At 56.2% G+C, this 14,681-nt stretch overlaps 1 protein-coding gene across 2 annotated transcripts in view; it reads left to right on the top strand.

Moving 5' to 3' along the window:
- Positions 1 to 14,681, top strand: part of TCERG1L (transcription elongation regulator 1 like) — a 48,619-nt gene that overhangs the window by 20,161 nt on the left and 13,777 nt on the right. For both annotated transcript variants that reach the window (XM_050976552.1, XM_050976551.1), the window contains exons 4-6: positions 7,749 to 7,874; positions 12,475 to 12,569; positions 13,650 to 13,738. In XM_050976552.1, the coding sequence (XP_050832509.1) occupies positions 7,749 to 7,874; positions 12,475 to 12,569; positions 13,650 to 13,738 (310 nt within the window). The remainder of the gene's footprint in view (positions 1 to 7,748; positions 7,875 to 12,474; positions 12,570 to 13,649; positions 13,739 to 14,681) is intronic.

The following is a 14,681-nucleotide window of genomic DNA, read 5'->3' as shown; positions in this document are numbered from 1 at the left end:
TTGCAGAGGAAGGGAGTGGAGAGCAGCAGGTTTGGGTTCTGGTCTCTGCATTCCCTCAGGCTTTGGGTTCTGGTCTCTGCATTCCCTCAGGCTTTGGGTTCTGGTCTCTGCATTCCCTCAGGCTTTGGGTTCTGGTCTCTGCATTCCCTCAGGCTTTGGGTTCTGGTCTCTGCATTCCCTCAGGCTTTGGGTTCTGGTCTCTGCATTCCCTCAGGCTTTGGGTTCTGGTCTCTGAATTCCCTCAGTGTTTGCTGTCCAGAGGAGCAGCTCCTGGGGCTGCTGGGCTTTGGGAGGTGCAGAGGCTTGGGAAGGACAGAGCTCACTGACCTATGGCTTGGGGGAGCCACTGCCGTGGTGAATGTCTCTGCAGGGCTCCCAGGGAATTAATTAATTGTTTAATCAATGATTGCCTGGTGGTGATCTCGTCCCTTGTGTGGAGATAACACAGGGAGGGAGGCAGGGACTGTGGTTTGACCCCTGGTGCCAGCCTGCAGCCCCAGGGATGTCCAGGCTCTCCCCACGCCTGGTGGCACCTTGGGCACCTGATGGGCTCTGTCCTGCCAAGGAGGATTCTCCCTGCTGGAGGCTTTTCACCATTTTCCCTCTTCCTTTCTTTTTCCCTGTCTTTTTATTTTCCCTGTCTTTTCTCTGCAGCCCAGTTCAGCCGGGGAAGATTTCAGTGGTTTTTGTTTCAATACTGGTTCACAGTGTGTAAAATGTCACTGTCATTGTCACTTGGGAACGGGGTCTCCCAGGTGGAGAGAAGAGATTTGTCTCATTTTTGGGCACAGTTCTGCCAAGATCTCTTTTTAATGAGTAAAGCCAGCTCGATGCCTCAGTCTCAGTGCAGAATTTTGAAATTCAGGGGGATGTTCACTAGAGAGGCATTGATGCAAGAAGAGCAGCAGATGTGAGACAGATAAATGGTGATAACTGCTTTGTCCTGGGAAGTGATGGATCCCTTTGCAGGGGTGCCATTCCCACCTTGCCAGAGCAGCTCAGTAACTCAGAGCACCTCGTCACAATTCCACATAATGCCAGAAGTGTCCCTAAAGGAATGGTTTGTGCTTCTCAGTATAAATTCTGGTGCCTTTTGCTCTCCAGTGCCTCTTGGCACAAAGGAAGCTCAAGGAGAAGCCATCCCTGGGCTCTGCTTTCCCTGGGCACCCAGAGCAGGAAGGTCTCACACTTCAGCTCCATATCAGGGCAGTTAGAAATAAGTGAGAAGTGAGTTTCACCCTGGGATCACAGCACAGCCTGAGCTGGAGGGGACCCACCAGGGCCCAGCCCAGCTCCTGGCCTGGCACAGGCACCCAGCAGTGCCCCATGCCTGGGAGCCTTGCCCAAACACTCCCTGACTGTTCCTCTTCCAGAATAGAAGCAGGCAGAGAAAGCCTCCAGCAGGAGCTGGATTTGCAGCCTGAAGCCAAGGGGCTGAGCCCAGCAGGGTCTGGAGCAGGGCTCAGCTCTGCAGTCACCCAGGGACACGAGCTGAGCCTGCCAGGATTTGCATCATTTGCTTTTCTAAGCAAGGCTTGAATGGGGTTTAATAATCCTGCTCTTTTTGTTATTAAATGTGTCGGGTTCAATTCCGTCATGGTGAGTCCTGCTCTTACAGCTCCTGTGATGAGAAATCTCATTAAAAGTTGGGAAATGCTTTCTCTTAGCTTCTGCTGCTCACAGACTTCTTGCTTCAGTTTGAACTTCTTTTTTTCCAGTTAAAACCAATGTTGGGATTTGGCACAAAGGGGGGAACTCCTGCCTGGGATCACAAGGGCAGCACCAGAGGAGGTCAGGGTGGACAAGGGCTTTGTTGGGATGGGCACAGGGCCTTGAGCAACCATTCCCCCAGAGGAGAAGAAATGGGGATGATAGGCCCTGTCTGAAATGATTCCTCTGAGGAATTTTTAAGCTGGGACTCCCCAGGTGTCCCAAGTGCTGCAGCAGGGCTTTGAAGGCTGATCAGGGCTGTGGCTTCCCAGGATTATCCCTGGCAGGGAGCAGCAGGACACTTCACAGGGCTTTGGGGGATATTTCATGCCCCTGAACCCAGCAGGTTTGGGGTGTGGGCTCTGCTGGTGCTGTCACTCCCATGGAATCATGGAATAATTTATTTTTGAGGGGCCCTTCAAGGGTCATCCTGTCCCACCCCCTGCAACGTCCCCCTCCCTCAGGGAGGAGTGTTTCCCTGGCTGGTTTTTACAGGGGATATTTCAAACACCAGTAGTACAGGACAGGACTGTAAGAAATGGCTAATGTGACACTCCAGCCTTTGGGGGGGGATTTGATTTGTTTTGATTTCACTTTGCTTTTGAAGCTGCTGTGCCTTCCCTCATTTCACTGCTCATTTGGTGGAAATTGCAAAAAACCAGGTTGTTAAAGGAGGAGAAATTGGAGAGGGAAATGTTCCTCAGCACAGCTCACTGCAGAAGGTGCTCATTGCCACTTAGGCCTGACTCTGCAGATTTTCAGGAATTCTTGCTGACTTTCTTCCCTTCCCGCTCCAATAAGCAATTTACTCCAGCATTCACCAGTTCCTGAAGTGGTTATGGCAATGCATATTGAAATGAAAGCTCCAAATGACCCTGCAGAAACAAAAGTGCAGCTCCTGCTCTGCTGGGGAGGGGCTGGGGTTGGGCTGGGGGCCTGCAGGGGTTGGGATCTGCTGGAGATCCAGGCATGGAGTGGGTTGGGATGGCCTGAAATCCCCCCAGTACATGGCAGGGGCACCTCCCACTGTACCAGGCTGCTCCAGCCCTGGCCTTGGGCACTGCCAGGGTGGGAAGTGTCCCATGGAACAGACCGGTGATGTCTCTCCGTATTTGTGTTCTGCTGCACACTGATTTATCTGGGCATAAATCTCTCTCCAGCTGTACTTCTGTGCCTCATGCTTTGATTTTTCATCTCACCAAAGACAGAAGACCCCTCACTAATTTTCTGACCTCCTTCCAGGGCAATTTATTCATCTGATGGAATCTGGTGGGGTGACTTGGCTTCTACACCATCAATTTTAAACTAAAAAAACCCAGAGCATTTCTGTGCCAAAATCTTGCTTCTCCCAGTCCCTGTGATGGCCTCGAGTCCCCTGTGCCAGTGCCAGGCTGTGCCATCCCTGCTCTGCCTTGCCAGGGATGAGCATCCCTGCTGCTGCCACCCCTCACCTCCCAGCTCCTTGTCATTCTCCCGTGCTCCACCCCAGGGCAGGAGTGAATTCTTTTTGTCACTTTCCAGTGCAGCAGGAAAGGAGCTCTTCAGCAGAAATTTCTGTATCCTTTTTTCAATTGGAAAATGGGAAAACCCAAACAAACACAAAGCACAGGAAAGCTGCATGAAGGAGAGCAAAGCAGTTGGGTCATTGTGCCAAAGGCAGCGATGCTGATTTCGAGGTGGGTTCTGATTGGGTAGGAGAGCAGAAAGGTCTGATTTATAAAATTCTCCTCCCTTTTCCTCCCTGCTGATGGAGGTGGCCCCTGGGCTGTATGGGCACTCCCCAGGCCAGGCTGGACACTGGGAGGTGTCCCTGGGTGGCACTGGGTGGGGTTTAGGGTCCCTCCAGCCCACAGCAGCCTGGCACTCTGGGGCTCTGGGTGTAAGTGCTGTGTGTGCCTGGTGTGTCCCTCCCTCCCTGCTGGCTTTGCTGTTTCTGTTCCCAGCTGGCACTGAGGGCTCAGAGCTGTGCCCATCCCTGCCCAGTGCCCTGTGACCCCTGGGCTGGGTCCCAGCACAAAGGGCAAGCAGGGATGGCCATTCCCAGCCCCACTTGGGTGGGTTTGGGCTCCCAAATCACTGCTGGGGCTCTCTCCATCCCCCAGGGAGAGCCAGCTGAGCTCCAGCTCACCCTGGGGCTGAGCTTGGGGTGGCAGTGGGGCAGGGTGGCTGTGCTGAGCCTGCAGCAGCTGTGCCAGCTGTGCCAGCTGTGCCAGGATGTTCTCCCCAGCAGCCCTGTGCCTGTGCAGGCAGCCAAGGGCAGCTGCTGCTCAGGAAGCACCACACGTTCCCAGGTCTGAGGCACAGGGAAGGGCATAATCACATTCAGAAAGTGCTGAATGTTTTAATGAACGTGTCTGGGCCTTACAAAGGAACAGAGGAAGGAAGGAAAATTTCTCTGAGGTGGCTCCTGGGCAGCCTCGTGTTTCCCCAACAGGAGCTGCCTTGAGGAGGAGCGTGGTGTGTCCTGAGGGGAAGGGGGAGCAGAGCTGAGGGGCTGTGTGGAGCTGAAGGATGCTGCCTGCTTGGGAAAAAGTAGTTTGATTTTTTTTTTTTTTTTATTACTGCTCAGTTCTTCCTTTTTTTCAAGCAAAAAAGTATTCTTTTGTCCTTTGCAGATAGGCAGGACTGCCCTGAATTACCTAATCAGGATGGACTGTGCTTCTAAATGAAACAAGTCCCTGGGCCCTGATCTCCAGCACCTTCTGGGGTCAGGAGGTGACAGCAGCACTAATAAAAATGACTGGGTGCATTTCTGGGCCTGCCTGTCAGACACAGGCTGCAATTGCTGAGCTCACTGCTCCTTCCCATTAGACTGCCTGGTAATGTCCCAGGATGTCCCAAACTCCTCCTCCCTGTGCCTGGGGACAGGGGCTTCCACCAGGGTGAGCTGGGGGCTCCTCTCAAGGGGCAGGCCAGCCACAGCAGGGCAGTCCAGGTCTGAAATTAGGGGAGGTTTTCCATGGAAGGGTTGTAAAGCACTGGAGAAGGGAATGGTGGAATCCCCATCTCTAGAGGGATTTCAGAGTGGATGTGGCACTTGGGGACATGGTTTAATGGTGACCATGGTGGTGATGCTGGCTGGACTTGATGGTCTTGAAGGTCCTTTCCAGCTGTAGTGACTGTGGGATTTCCTGATCCCAGCTGGTGCTGCTGTCCCCCACCTTGGGGGTGGGGATGGACAAATTCCTCCCCTGTGATGTCCCAGTAGTGCCAGAATTGGACGAGATATGGATTTATCCTCATTCCCCACCCTGCAGCCCTCTCTCCTCTGCTCTCCTGTGCCTGGAACATCCCTCCCCACACCAGGCTGGCCTTCTCTGTGGGGCTGCCTCACCTCGGGCAGGGGCTCTGTGCTGATGCCTCACCCTCATCACACAGTGCTCAAGGTTCTTCTCCTCTCTGGCAGCACTCTGAGCTCTGCCCTGCTTCTTCCTCCCAGCTCAAGCCCAGCTCCCACGGGGGCCCTGGAGAGGCAGCAGGAGTGACTGCAGCGGGGAATGCTGGCACTTCTGCTTGTGAGGAGCTGCGCTTTCCCTGCAGCACCAGGCAGGGCATGCTGGCTCCTGGAGCTGCCTCCTGCAGCTCCCCACGCAGAGCTGGCACTTACAGGCACTCCTCACATCCCACGGGCTGGGGCAGTGCCCGGCACCCAGTCTCAGCCACCTCACTGCCTGCAGCTCGGTGCCAGGAGGGGCTGGGGCAGTGCCCAGCACCCAGTCTCAGCCACCTCACTGCCTGCAGCTCGGTGCCAGGAGGGGCTGGGGCAGTGCCCGGCACCCAGTCTCAGCCACCTCACTGCCTGCAGCTCGGTGCCAGGAGGGGCTGGGGCAGTGCCCAGCACCCAGTCTCAGCCACCTCACTGCCTGCAGCTCAATGCCAGCATGGCCAGGGGCTGGGGAATGGGGCAGGCAACTGTCCCTGCCCACCTGGTCCTTGTCACCTCCTCCTGTCCCTGCTCACTTTTTTCCTGCTCACCTCCTCTTCTCCCTGCTCACCTTGTCCTGTCCCTGCCCACCTTGTCCCTGTCAGCACCTCCTGTCCCTGCTCAGCTTGTCCCTGTCACCTCTTCCCCTGTGCCTAGGGTGGCTGTGTGTGGAAGATGCAGGGAAGTGGCTGAAAGGATCCCAGGAATGGGCAGATGTTCTCCAGAGGCAGTGATGGCTCATCAGCCTGCCTGGCTCTGCAAGCACCCAGAACTTCACAGGGAACAACACTTTCCTCCTCCCTCCCCCTCCTCAGGATTGTTTTAGAGTAAAAGCGGCCTGAATTTAATCATAAAGCACCAGAGTGTGGGTTCACACTCAGGTGTAATTCCAGCCCAGGTTATGTTCAGTTCAGAGCAGAGGCTGATATTGCATCGTGACATTCAACTCCATCCAGGCTGTGTTTGTATTCCAAAGCCATCCATTGCAAAGACTGCTCTTCATAAGCACAAAGAGCTCCAAAGCATAAATATTTATTCCTTAAAGGTTAAGATTGCCTTAAATCATTCCAGCTTATTTGGTGAGCAGCAGTTATAATTAAAATAAGCAGTTGAGCTCCATCTGCATGTATGAAATGCATATCTATGTGTATATAAATATATATTTATATATACTTGACTCTGGTGTGGATGGAAGCCGTGGGATAATTGCTTCCATCACATCAGAAGATGCACTGATATTGTTCCTGGGCTGGGTAATAAATCAACATAAAGAAGCAGCTGAAATTATATAATGGCACGTCACGTTTGAGAGGCGGCAGAAGCCGAGGTGGGGAAGGAGCAGAGCTCGTCTCCAGTGCGGGCTGCAATTGCAGGGATAATTATGCAAGTTATGGAAATCATTCCAGTTTTGGCTGTAGAGAACTCACAGAACCCAAGGATGGGGCTGGGAGCACCTGGGACAGGGGAAGGTGTCCCTGCCATGGCAGAGGTGGCACTGGGTGGGATTTGAGGTCCTTTCTAGCCCAGACCAGGCTGGGATTCCATGTTCTGAGTTGGAATATTGTGCTGTGGCACCTGGAGTTGTGGGGACACAGATCCATGAGAGCGTTCTGAGTGTGTCAGTGGGCTTTTGTAACAGACTGAAGGTTTCAGAAGTGATCCATCCTATTCCAGGGTGTGCAGAAGTTGGGATGGGAGCTGTCTGATAATCCTGCAGCTTGGGCTGTGCTGGGAATTGTGATATTCCCTGTCTGCCTTAAGCAGGGATGGGACGTACAGCCATGAATGTACAACAAATGGCACTGGCAGTGGTGGCTGGGAAATGGGACATGGGGACTGCTGCTGGGCCACCTGGCTTACCCTGCCAGGAGATGGGGTTGGGTGGCTCTGGTGTGGCTCAGCTCCTGAAAACTTCCCAGTTCACTGGGAATGAATGCTCCAGGCTGGACCTCAGATGTGGCAGCAGGCAGGAGTTATTCTGCAGGACTGAGAGCCTGGTTTAACTGGCCTGCTTCTAGCAGCAGCCCTGGGTTCCTGGCTCCTCATGAATGATGCACATGAAAAAATCAGAGAGTTTCTGCTTTGGGCCTTGTCCCAGCAGACTGTGAAGCCCTGGATAAAGCTGCACTTTTAAAGTATTGGCAAAATGATTTCCCGTGGATAGAGTGGGACACCAAGAAGTTGTGATGAGTAACAGTGGAAACCAGAGGAGTGTTATTTAAAATGAGAACACCGATCTTGCTGTGACCTGCTGGGAGGGCATTGATCTATGCTGGCACATTCTTACTTTCAGGGCCACATTTTCATTATTTTAAATTTCTGCTGCTGTTCATTGGCTGAAGATCCGTGGGCATCGTGGCCAGGAATTGAGCTGAGCACAAACCTTGTTTTAACCCTGCAGTGGGGGCAGGAGATGTGCTCAGCAGATGAATTCCCTGAATCACTGAGGTTGGAAAGGCTCCCTGAGATCCCCCAGTGCAGCTGCCAGTGCAGCACCGTGCCCAGCGCTGCCATGGCCTCGCGTGCCAAGGGCTGGGCACAAAAGCTGAGGGTTTTAAAGGGAATTGTTGTTTACCAGGGCACATTCCACTTTGCCCTTGTGGTCTGCTCACAGGTTCTGCCTCCAGGCTGGACACTGCCGTGGGGCCCCTGGTGCCAGCACAGGTCGCCCGTGTCACCGCCGTGGCCGCGCCCGCCGTCACCCTCATGGCCACCAACCTGCTGGAGCAGGCACGAGCAGGTGGGTGCTGTCCCCATGGCTGGGAGGGCATGGATCCATGCTCTGTGTCCTTGCAGCCGGGCTGAGCCCTGTCCTGCAGGGCTGGGACCCCCAGATCTCCTGGGGTGTGCTGGGCTGCTGCTTCCTCTGCCTGACCTGGGGCCACTCAGCCAAGGAGGGGCTGCCACTCACCTTGGAGGCACCACGGGGCCCTGAGGGCACCTTCCCAGACCTGTTCTGGGGAAAAAAGGTGTTTGTCAGGAGTTTCCAGGGACCAGTTTAGGTATAACCCACCTGACCCTCCACCCCAGGGAAGCTGTGGCTGCCCCAGCCCTGCAGGGATCCAGGGCCAGGTTGGACAGGACTTGGAGCAGCCTGTGACAGTGGAAGGGTGGGACTGGATGGGCTTCAAGGTCCCTCCAACCCAAACCAGGCTGTGGTTCTGTGATTTCCAGGGCAGTGGCAAAGAGCAGCTCGTGGGCAGGGTGGCTGTGTGCCTGGAAATCCAGCCATGGAATGAGTTTGTCCTGAACTCCACACCAACACAGAATTTGTCTGGGCTCCTCTGCTCCCACTCCAAATGCCCTGAACAATGACAGGGAGGGTGGGCACTGTTTGCTGCAGGAAGGAGAAAAGCTCAGCTCAAGGAGATTTGTTCTGAGAGGGGAAAGGGGCACTTGGAGGGCACAGCAGGAGTGCTCAGAGCAGCAAAGAAAGAGTTAAAGGGAAACCAGCATGGGCAGGCAGGAGCTGTGTCCCTGGACTGGGACAGGACCTGGCTGGTGGGACCAGAGCTGGGATCCCAGTGCCTGGACTGGGACAGGACCTGGCTGGTGGGACCAGAGCTGGGATCCCAGTGCCTGGACTGGGACAGGACCTGGCTGGTGGGACCAGAGCTGGGATCCCAGTGCCTGGATTGGGACAGAACCTGGCTGGTGGGACCAGAGCTGGGATCCCAGTGCCTGGACTGGGACAGGACCTGGCTGGTGGGACCAGAGCTGGGATCCCAGTGCCTGGATTGGGACAGGACCTGGCTGGTGGGACCAGAGCTGGGATCCCAGTGCCTGGACTGGGACAGGACCTGGCTGGTGGGACCAGAGCTGGGATCCCAGTGCCTGGATTGGGACAGGACCTGGCTGGTGGGACCAGAGCTGGGATCCCAGTGCCTGGATTGGGACAGGACCTGGCTGGTGGGACCAGAGCTGGGATCCCAGTGCCTGGACTGGGACAGGACCTGGCTGGTGGGACCAGAGCTGGGATCCCAGTGCCTGGATTGGGACAGGACCTGGCTGGTGGGACCAGAGCTGGGATCCCAGTGCCTGGATTGAGACAGGACCTGGCTGGTGGGACCAGAGCTGGGATCCCAGTGCCTGGATTGGGACAGGACCTGGCTGGTGGGACCAGAGCTGGGATCCCAGTGCCTGGATTGGGACAGGACCTGGCTGGTGGGACCAGAGCTGGGATCCCACACTTGGACTGAGTAAGAGCCAGCAGAGGAGGGGCTGGGGATCAGTCAGGGGAGGTTTTGGGCTGATCTCAAACAGCAGAGCCATGAGGTTGTGGGGACAGGCAGAGCTGGCCTGTGGAGATTCTGGGGGAGGATAAACCCCAGTGTGAGATGTGTGTAGTTAATAAATCCAGTGCTTGGGAGCACTTAAGAGTCAAAGTTAATCTTTTTTGAGATTAATGGAGGTTTGGCCTCTTACAAAACAAATTTTGACTATGCCTTGTCCACAGCTCCTCATGGCATTGAATCCATCTTCCCTCTTCCCCTCCCTCTCTAATTCTGCATTTAAGGAGATGTTTGTGATCACACCTGACACCCTCTGTGCAATACCCAAGGCAGTTTTGCTGCTTCACCTTTGCTTGCCATGCTGTGAATTATTCATGTCCCTGTGCTGCCTGGAGCCTGGGAGAAGCCTCTTTCATCAGGAGCCTTTATCTCACCCTCACCCTCCAGCAGCGAGCAGAACTCACCAGTGCTGGCTGTGCTCCCGACTTTGGGGTGAAAAAGGAGTTGGAAATGTCTCCACTGTCAGGCTGCAGCTCAGTTTGAGCACTTAGGGTGGGGGAGAGGGTAATGAATGAGCAAAGAGTGAAGGGGTGCCCAGTGAACACCTGGTGCTGCTGGGCACAGGAGGGGAGGTCTCCAGGGGTGGGGGAGGCACTCATGGGGTTCCCTTGGGAAGCAGGGGGGCCCTGGGGCTCCTCCCTGGCCCAGCCAGCCCCCCTCCAGGGGGGATCCCTGAGCCTGGAGAGGGAGGAACAGCCTTGGATATTTTCCTCTTTCCTTGCACTGCGGGCAAACACTCAGTGTTCAACTGCAGGTGTAAAACTGAATGGCTCCTGCTGTGCACAGGCCTTCAGGGCTTCCCTTTGTTAGTTTATTTTATTGGTTGTTTGCTTTTTCTTTTTTTATTTTTTTATTCCCATCTTCTTTTCTACGTGCTGACTGCCCAGAGTGCTGTGGCAGCGTGTTCCACACGGGAATGCCTGAGGAGCTGCCTGCTGCAGAGCTCACCATGGCTGCAGCACCCAGGGGTGTCCCTGGGGCCTTGGCTGGGCTGGAGGGAGCCTTCCAGGAGGGAAAGGACAGGGAGATCTCACAGGAAGGAAAGGAGAGAGAGAATGCCCAGGAGGAAAAGGAGAGGGAGATCTCACAGGAGGGAAAAGGAGAGGAAGCTTTTCCAGGAGGGAAAGGAGAGGGAGAATTCCCAGGGGGGGAGAAGGAGAGGGAGAATTCCCAGGGGGGGAGAAGGAGAGGGAGAATTCCCAGGAGGGAAAAGGAGAGGGAGCTGTCCCAGGAGGATGCAGAGGCTGCCTGGTGCTGCAGCAGTGTCCCCTCAGGAGCAGAGGGGCTCTGTGCCCACAGCAGCACCTCCCTGCTCTGAGCCTCGTCCTCACCCTCACTGATCAGTGACCAAGGCAACTGCTCTGGGTTGGACTTGCCTTTGCACAAACCAGAGCTGCCAGAGCTCTGTGCTTTGGGCTCTGCTCCTGTCTCAGTTTCCATCTGCAGTTGACATCTGTGCATTCCTGCCTGGCAGGGTGGGCAGGCCCTGGCACAGGGTGCCCAGAGCAGCTGGGGCTGCCCCTGGATCCCTGGCAGTGCCCAAGGCCAGGCTGGACACTGGGGCTGGGAGCACCTGGGACAGGGGAAGGTGTCCCTGCCATGGCAGGATGGGGTGAGCTTTAGTGTCCCTTCCAGCCCAAACCACCCCATGATTTGTATCAGAGCTCCCAAGGCAGGGAATGTTTCCTGTCTCTCGAGCCCCCGTGCCTGTGGGATGCAATTCACCCTGTATTTCACAGGGATCAAATCATGGCTGCTTCTCAAGTCAATGGTGAGTGTGAAAGTACCCCTGGCACCCCTGGCCTTTGCTTGTGCCCTCTGAGTGCTCCTGGGGCACAGCTGCTCCCCTGGCAGTGGCCCTGGCACCCTCTGTGCCAGGCCTTGCTCAGGGCTGCCCTTCCCCTCCCAGCAGCAAGGCAGGAGGAGGCACTGGCACCGGGTGTCACCTCCTGTGCCCAGAGCACCAGAGTGCCTGGGAAGGCTTTGATTCCCAATTACCAGATATCCAGGGAGGGAAGATGAATTCTGAGCCCCTTTTGATGTGTATCAGCAGCTGCCTGCTCCTGGCTCCTTTAATGTGGAAATTATGGGCTCTGGTTTGTAAATCTTCTTTTTTGCTCCCATAAAGCCATCTTCTGAGCAAAATGCCATGGATTTAATGTGGTATTATTCTGAGATATTCCAAGGGAAGCAGACTCAAATGAGGCCCTGTTCTGTACCTGCAGGAATTTTGAAATAATTATTGGAGCATTTCAAGGTGACTCTGCTCCATGGAATCCAGAGTGGTTTGGGCTGGAATCCTGTCCCATCCCATCCCCAATCCCATCCCCAATCCCATCCCCAATCCCATCCCCAATCCCATCCCCATTCCCATCCCCATCCCCATCCCAGCCATGGCAGGGACACCTTTGCTGCTCCAAGCCCCAATGTCCAGCCTGGCCTGGGCCACTTCAGGGATCCAGGGGCAGCCAGGGGATGTGTGCTTGAGGAGGATGTCCCAGGGGATGTGTGCTTGAGGAGGATGTCCCAAGGGATGTGTGCTTGAGGAGGATGTCCCAGGGGATGTGTGCTTGAGGAGGATGTCCCAGGGGATGTGTGCTTGAGGAGGATGTCCCAGGGGATGTGTGCTTGAGGAGGATGTCCCAGGGGATGTGTGCTTGAGGAGGATGTCCCAGGGGATGTGTGCCTGAGGAGGCTGTCCCAAGGGATGTGTGCCTGAGGAGGATGTCCCAAGGGATGTGTGCTTGAGGAGGATGTCCCAAGGGATGTGTGCCTGAGGAGGATGTCCCAGGGGATGCGTGCCTGAGGAGGATGTCCCAGAGGATGTCCCCTGGTGGCTCAGGACAGCAGCCAGGGTGGTGCAGAGCTCTGGGAATGTGTCTATGGGGTGTCCCCAGAGGAGATGCACCCTGGGCACGGGGACTGTAACAGGGCAGGAGTGGCAGGAGGAGGCTCAGAGCCACGGGCAGCAGTCTGGGGTTTGTTCAGCAGTTTTGGCTGGTTGTAGGTTTGTTCATTCCACATTAAAAGAGCTCTTCTCCCTCACAGAGCGTGGCAAGGGCCCGAGCAGAGCTGCCTGCCCCCCGACGCTGATCCTGCGCACGGAGAGGAAGAGTGTCCCCACAGGCAGTGACAGTGACAAGGTGTGTCCTCTTCCAGAGCCCCTGGGACCCTGAGCTGCACACACTGGGGTCAGGGCTGGGCTGGGCACTCAGGATCCTTCCCTGCTGTGGGATTTAAGGAGCCATGGATTTAATTTCCCTTGGAGCTGTGCAGGAGCTCTGGCACTGTCAGGGCATCAGGGGGACACTCAGGGCTGCCTTGGTCCCCATGGGATCCCAGAGCACTTTGGGTTGGAAGTGATCCCAAATCCCCCCCAGTGCCACCCCTGCCATGGCAGGGACACCTCCCCTGTCCCAGGTGCTCCCAGCCCCAGTGTCCAGCCTGGCCTTGGGCACTGCCAGGGATCCAGGGGCAGCCCCAGCTGCTCTGGGCACCCTGTGCCAGGGCCTGCCCACCCTGCCAGGGAACAATTCCCAATATCCCATCCAGCCCTGCCCTCTGGCACTGGGAGCCATTCCCTGGGTCCTGTCCCTCCATCCTTGTCCCCAGTCCCTCTCCAGCTCTTCTGGAGCCCCTTCAGGCCCTGGCAGGGCTCTGAGCTCTCCCTGGAGTTGCTCCTGCCCAGGTGAGCCCCCCCAGGTGTCCCAGCCTGGCTCCAGAGGGGCTCCAACCCTGGGATCATTTGGTGCCTCCTCCAGACTCTCTCCAGCAGCTCCAGATTGTTTTTGTTGTGTGCTGGGGACAGAGGAACAGCTGGGGGACAGTCAGTCACTCCTGCCATGGTGATGTCCCAGAGGAGCTGCTGGAAGGAGCAGGGCTGGCACAGGGCCCCCCTGGTCCTGGGGAGCACCCCCTGCTCCTGGGCTGGTTCCTGGCCTGGGGGGTGCCACCCTCGGGGTTGTCCCTCACCCACTGTGCCATGGGAGCTGCTGGCATGGACAGAACTGCTTGGCTGCTTTTCCATGTGTGCTGCTCGAAGTGGGGAGGCGTTTTTATAATCCCCATTTATCTGGGCTGCTCCAGAGGCAGCTGGCTGTCCATAAAGCCTCCCCTGCAATTCTGGCCACAGGGTGACCCCCTGCAGGCCAGGGGGGATGTGTACCCCCGGAGCAGCTCTGTGCACCTGCTCTGTTTGCTGACCCATCCCTCTGTGTCCCCAGGATCACTCCTTCAAGCTCCTGAGCGAGGCTGACAGCGCTCCCAGCGGGAACAAGCCCGTGGCATCGGCCCCAGTGCCAGGATCGCCGTGGTGAGGAGCTGCCAGGCCCTTCCCCAGGAGCCTTCCTGGGCTGGCACAGGGGGACAGCACTGCCAGGGCCTCAGCAGCATGGCTGGGAGCTCCTGGCAGAGCTTTTCCATCCCCCAGGGCCTGAGGAGGGTGTGGGAGGGAGCAGGAGCCAAACCGGGCTCTGCAGGGTTTGTTAACCCTGTGTGCCCCAGCTGGGCTGGCACTGGGCTGGGGCAGAGGGGGAAAGCAGCACTTGTGAGAGGTGGTGCTGCTTTCCAGGGCCAGCTCCTGCCTGTCCCAGCTCCTTGGTGGCAGTGGGTGACCCTGCCTGCCGTGCATGGTGCAGGGTCTGTCTGTCTGTCTGTCTGTCTGTCTGACACAGGCTGTGCCGCGTGGTCCTCATGCCCCGAGCACTGACAGCAGGAGCTGGGTCAAGCTCTTGTGGCATTTTTAAACAGACCAACCTCTCTGCACTTTGTGGCCTGAATGGTTGATAGGAGGATTTATATCTCCCTTACCCCTAGAATAATTAGTTTATACTGGTTTAGTTCATTTAGTTTATTCCTCGGGGCTGACACCCATGGGTCCTTTGCTCCCAGCCCCATCCAGCCTGGCTGTGGGCACATCCAGGGATCCATCTGACCCTGCCAGCCCAGCCTGGCTCTCTACCTGAATTCCTGGATCTCCCCTTCCTTTCACAAGAGCTGGGGTGTTTCTGGAGCCTGCTTTGGCCTGTTCTGCCCATGCCCGTGGTGCTCTCCAGGAGGGGCTCAGGGTTTCTGGGAGAACAGAGCTTCCCACAGCCCAGAACTCTTCAAATCATTCCAGTTCTGAGAAGGAACCTCTCATGTGAGAGAGCCAGGGGTTTGTGATCCAAACCCTTGTGCAGGGAAGGAAACATGAAGTGTTCATGCAGTATTTACAGCATAGTACAGGAGTAGTATAGTACTAGTAGTATAGTATA

Source organism: Serinus canaria, chromosome 6 (assembly GCF_022539315.1).
Source record: "Serinus canaria isolate serCan28SL12 chromosome 6, serCan2020, whole genome shotgun sequence".
Taxonomy (NCBI): Eukaryota; Metazoa; Chordata; class Aves; order Passeriformes; family Fringillidae; genus Serinus; species Serinus canaria.
The sequence above is the reverse complement of the archived record's forward strand: the minus strand, read 5'-3'. Positions and strand labels throughout refer to the sequence as shown.